The following is a 5,856-nucleotide window of genomic DNA, read 5'->3' on the forward strand; positions in this document are numbered from 1 at the left end:
TTACCAAATACATATTCGGCCTGTGCGTGCACGGGTAACCAAGTCTAGTTTAATATATATACATCATGCCTAGTTTATGTGATAAAATAGTGACACTAGCCATTTACTACTTTTTATGGTATCTTTTAAGTGATTTTGCAACCTTTAAAATTTGATTCGAAATAAATGATTTTCTTCCGAAAATAAGGATTTTTTTTCTTTTTAAAATTAACCTTGTTTGATAAATAGTTGAACAAAATTCTAAGAAATCTTTAAGGAATGATATTATACTCCTTCCATCCCAAATTAATAATTACTTTAATTCTAAAAATAAATAAATATAGCTCTAAAAATTTAAGATTGAAGTTAGTCGTTCGAAAATCTGAATACACAAATCAAATCAGATATGCTACCTAACTAAACTCGACATTTCAGACTTAAGGCTCCTCGACCCGAAACCTCTGAAAAACGCAATAAACTAATTTTCATCCAAAAATACCAAAATACCTTCGGAACCTCTTAAATTCAACCAAGACCTCACATAGGCGTAAAATCATTCCCCAAATCCAATGATATCGTTGAAAACTCTAGGGTCCAAATCCTTATAACAACTCCGTAACAAAAAAACAACTATACTCCTAGACCAAATTCTGCATTTTAGAGTTGATAGATCTAACGGAATCTCATTATGAGACTCATAGCTCCGATTGTTAATAAAATTCACTCTTAACCACTTGAAGTCTCCAAAACTCTAAAACTTCCGAAAAATCTCAACTTTTCAATCAAATTTCAGAACCAATTTCGTTGACTTATCAAATATGACTTGAGACAACTATCGGAAGAGGTAAAACGATAATTTTTTGAAATTTTCAAATTGACTTTTAGAATCATCACAACTATTTATTATTTCTATGTAGATTATAATAATATCAATTAGTACACAACTATTCCTTGTAGACTTCTAAATTTTTTTTAACACATCTGGACTCTAGTTGTTATTAAATATATAACATATTTAAATTTTTTTTTAAAAAAATTCCATTCTTTGTACTATAAATCTGCAGCCCTCTCGCTATAGAGGACAAGCAAGAGCAATAAGGAAAGAAAAAAACAGCTAAATTAAACCAAAAAAGTAAGTTCTCTACATGTTTCATTCTTGATTTACTCAGAATTCAATTACATTCTTTGCTGTCTCAAGTTCAATAATAAATTTGATTATTTTTCATATGGTTACTAAATTAATAATTATTATTTCGTATAATTACTTTTTTGTTTGAAACAAATTGAAATAAAAAAATATATAACTTTTTGAGATAGTAAATATTAGTTGAATGAACATATATAAATGTAACCCTCAAATAATATGTCTAATTTGAATTAATATACTTCATCTTAAAATAATAATTCAAAGTTAGAGTAGGAGATCAAATTTATGTAGAATTTAATATGTTAAGTCATGTCTAAATGAGATTTGTAGTCGGAATAAATTGTAATAAATTTCCATTGTTCAAGAACTGCAATAGCATTCGAAGATTTATGAATTTGTATAATGAATAAAATATTTGTTCTTCATCATGTAATAACTTTAATATCACTTACATATATCACATAGTCATGTAAGGAATAATTACATCTTATCCCTATTTTTTTTCTAATTACAATAATCCCTTAAAATTTGTACCTTCCCGTTACAAAAGTCACTATTTGGATACATTAATTCTCATACAAGAAGTATCAATCTGTTACACTAAAATAGGGAATAAAATATAAAAATCAAATTAAATCTCATAAATTACGCTTACGTTTCTTCTTACTTTCCATCATACAAGGCAAATCCTAACAGAAAGAAGAATATCAAAATTTCAAATTGTTTCCCCCTTTTCATCGAAGAAACCTTTCAGATTTGATTTAAAAACTTTTGTCGAATTTTTGGATAAGTGACGTGAGTTATGAAGGATACAAAAGTGATGGAATTGTTGTTGGAAAAAATATTTCTTTTGTGAATCTTCAATTTCATCGAAGATCCATTCAATTTTGATTCAAGATTGTTGAAAAATTTGAGATTCAAAATTTCTTCTCCAAGTTCATTGAAGATCCTTTTAATTTTGATTCATAATTATCAAAAATTTTGAGAAGATACATCATGAATATCTTCGCTAGTCTTGTTTTTATCATTGTCAGTGGTTTGAAGAAGTTCTTGAGCTTCTCTAAGGGCACTCAACCTCTTACTTCGTGCCGATGCCACCGCCGCCTCTATGATATTTTTCTCCTCTATCGATATTGACTATATACTTGTTTATTGAATGTCAAATTCGAACTCTCACTGCTTCTACAAAGTAAAAGAACCTGGAAAAGTAGAAGAACACAACATTGATAGAGCAACTGGATGGATTTAAATGTATCACTTTTTATGTATTTATATATCATGTTCATAAAATTGTGCATGATACATTATTATTTATTACTGTAATCCTACCTGATACATTAAAGTAATAAAGGTTGCCCATAAGGTGTTTGGTTTTAGATCGATACATTACTATGTGGTAGTTATTAAATATGTAGTGTTAAATTGTATGAATGTATCATGACCAAATTATTATGAGTAACATAATTAGCCTCTGCCATTGCCTCCAACATTATTATGAGTAACGTAATTAGTTGTAAAACATGTCTCAGAGTGATGAATTACAAAACATTATTGACAGTAATATTTTATATTTATTTACTATGTCAGAGCTTTGTCTTTTTGTCATTGAATTCTTTTAAATAAAATAAAGTCAAAACATTATTAAGAAATATATTTATTCTAATTTAGTAAAATTTCCGAAAAATATATTATTTTTATAAAATATCTTAAATAATAGCTTATTTCGGTCAAAAAAATATCTTTAAAAACAAACAACTTTCTTTTGTAGGAATTACAATTGAAGAAAGAAGGATGACAGACTCCACTGAGATTACCCTAATAGATGACCAAACTCCACTGCTTCCTCAAACTAAAAAAGATGAGGTCTCTCTCAACTATATATATTAATTTTTTATTTCATTAACCCACTTCTCTTTTGGCAATTACATATATAATCTTTTGCTTTATATGTGCATGAATTTGAAGAGATTTGTAGAATTTTTTAGAATATTTCATTTCATATAATTTTAAGTCACATTCACTAATCGTGGTTTTACACCTTTTGGATTCTTTTTATTTGAGTCGGGTTTGGAGGGGTAATGCATAAGGTGAGGTAATTTATTCTATTAACAAAAGGGGAGTAAATATGCATCCTTTATTAAACAAGGAATATATATGCATTACTTTTTTTTAACGAAATATATATTTGATCTAGACCGCAAAGTTAAGAAGGGTATACTTGCCTCTTCTCCGTTACAGATAGAAGAAGAGAGGAAAGTGGATCATTTAATCGACATAAATGAAAGAATTGATGAAATGTTTGAGGATTTAGACAATTCATCTATTAAATCGTGTACGATATTCAAAGTAAATGTGTGGCAACGTGAATCAAATCCAGATGCTTATACACCGAAGATGGTCTCCATTGGTCCTTACCATAAGAAGAATACTCAACTTGGTCCAATGAAAAAGTACAAACTATTATACCTACGACGGTTTCTTCAACGGAATGAGAGACTTGATGTGAAAAGTTACATCAGTGAAATGGAGAAAGTGAAGGAGGAAGTACTGAAGTGTTACGAAGATATAGAAAAGCTTGGTAATGACAGTTATGAATTTTGCGAAATGTTGTTGTTTGATGGTTGTTTTGTGGTTGAGTTTATTCGAGAGTGTTGTGCAATATATCCAGAAGGAGAAGACAAGATTATTAATATTAATGATTATTACATATTCCGAGACTTGATGTTACTAGAAAATCAACTTCCTTTCTTTGTACTCAACAAACTTCATCTCATGACAAAAAAAGATGATGAATTACCATTGGCAATACTGGTGAATAAGTTGTTTGCCTTTTTTGTTAACTGGCCAAAAATGACCCTTGAATCCTTTGGAGAGTCAGAATATTGTAATGCAGAAAATATCAAACATTTACTTCATGTAGTACACATGTTTTCATGTCATGGGAATCCTATGAAAAACTTAGAAGATTACTTAACGAGTGCTATGGTCATGCCAAATGCAACAGAGCTTCACGAAGCTGGAGTTAGCTATGCAAAGGTCAGAAATATGACAAGTTTATTTGATATAAAGTTCGAGAATGGATTGATGACAATCCCTTGTTTTCTAGTCGCAGATGGTACAGAAACTCTCCTGCGAAATCTCATTGCTTATGAGCAACAATCATCTGATGTATATCCTACATATTTTAGCGATTATGCAACTTTCATGGATCATCTTATCGACTCAGACAAAGATGTGAATTTGCTTTGCCAGAAAGGAATCATAGAGAACTGGATAGGAAAGGATAAAGAAGTTGCTAGCCTCTTCAACAAAATCGGTAAAGGGGTCACTAAGTATTCCAACTTCTATTACAAAGAAGAAATCAAAAAAGCAATTGAACATCGTGAAAAACCATGGAATAGCCCTAAAAAAAAATTACATTGTATATATAAGGTGAATTTTCTGGATTTATGTGGATATATATATTTTGAACCCCCTCAATGACAAGGGTGAAGGAGATAGCCCAGTGGCAGCTCCCTTCAACGTTAAGCCTGACGTCCAGGGATTGAATCCCTGGGTTAGCGTTTTATTTTTTAGTTTTTTACTTTCAGTTTTTTTTTGTTTTTGTTCCAGTTCCGATTTTAATTTTTTTTTTCTTTAATAAAACGTGCTAAAATGTGGTGTTAAACCCAAAAAACTTAAGGGTCCCAACTCCCATACTCCCATTCCTAAAAGCTAATAACTTTTTCACTTTTCAAATCCCTAAATCACTTTCTTGTTCTTCCCCAACTCAAAACTCAAATATTAAAATCATCTCCCATAATATTCTATTGTTGATTGTTTCATACTTGATACTTCATGCTTGAATCTCACATTCAATTCGAAATGAAAAATCAAAACTCATGCTTATTGCTTAAAAGGTAAAAGCCTTTTTCTCTTCTTCTTCTTCTTTTCTTTCAATTTTCAAGAAATTAAATGGGTCTTTATTTTTTAAGGTTGTAGACTTGTAGTATCTCTGATTATCTGAAGTGGAGGCTCAAAGCTAAAATTAAAAGGGTTGATTGTTTGTCTTTTCTCCAAGATAAGCTTTTCTCTCAATTTTCTTGAAAAGTTCATCTTTCTTGATTGAATATTGAATATTGACTATCTTCATTTTAAATTGTGAATTTTTTTTGATTGTTTTGTTCTATTCTTTCCTTGATAGTCGTAACTAGATTGATGAACCATTTGAATTTTGATGGTAATATCTAATGTAATTTGTAAAAAGTTATCTTTAATGCATTTAACAATTAACTATTTTGTATAGATTCATAGTCAATGGAGAAGTACTTTTTTAAAGTATCAAATTCAAGTTCTATTACTCAGAATCAACCTAACCGGGAAGAAAATGCTAATCATTTGGAAGTACTATCACACTCTTCTCAAGAATTTGATTTAAGTTCTTTAAAGGTTGATCCAGGTGAAAGAACTCAAATCTTGGAATTTCATCCAAATCACCGTGACGCTATTAGAAGAGCTTATCTCCAAAAAAAACCTTGTCAACCTCTATTAAGAGAGTTTCCACAAACAAACATTTTTGGAGATGTGCGTCATTTTAATTATAAATGGTTTGATGAATTTCCTGATTGGTTAGAGTATAGTATAAGCAAAGATGCAGCCTTTTGTTTGTATTGTTATTTATTCAAGCAAAATAACAATCTCCAATGCGGATGTGAAACATTTTTGAGTGTGGGGTTTAGAAGTTGGCATAA

At 29.9% G+C, this 5,856-nt stretch overlaps 1 protein-coding gene across 1 annotated transcript; it reads left to right on the forward strand.

Annotated features, from left to right (window-relative positions):
• The first annotated feature begins 2,898 nt into the window (after window positions 1-2,898).
• LOC107063313 (putative UPF0481 protein At3g02645) lies at window positions 2,899-4,609 on the forward strand. Its single transcript, XM_015315009.1, has 2 exons — window positions 2,899-2,989; window positions 3,365-4,609. Exons 1-2 carry the CDS (start codon window positions 2,918-2,920, stop codon window positions 4,607-4,609), a joined length of 1,317 nt encoding a protein of 438 aa, XP_015170495.1. The 5' UTR covers window positions 2,899-2,917.
• Window positions 4,610-5,856: the final 1,247 nt, after the last annotated feature.

This window comes from Solanum tuberosum, unplaced genomic scaffold (assembly GCF_000226075.1).
Source record: "Solanum tuberosum cultivar DM 1-3 516 R44 unplaced genomic scaffold, SolTub_3.0 scf00330, whole genome shotgun sequence".
Lineage (NCBI taxonomy): Eukaryota > Viridiplantae > Streptophyta > Magnoliopsida > Solanales > Solanaceae > Solanum > Solanum tuberosum.

Coding starts and splice junctions, on each gene's coding strand:
- LOC107063313 (XM_015315009.1), top strand. CDS start 2,918: ATGACAGACTCCACTGAGATTACCCTAATAGATGACCAAACTCCACTG. Junction 2,990..3,364: donor CTCAAACTAAAAAAGATGAG/GTCTCTCTCAAC, acceptor TCTCCGTTACAG/ATAGAAGAAGAGAGGAAAGT.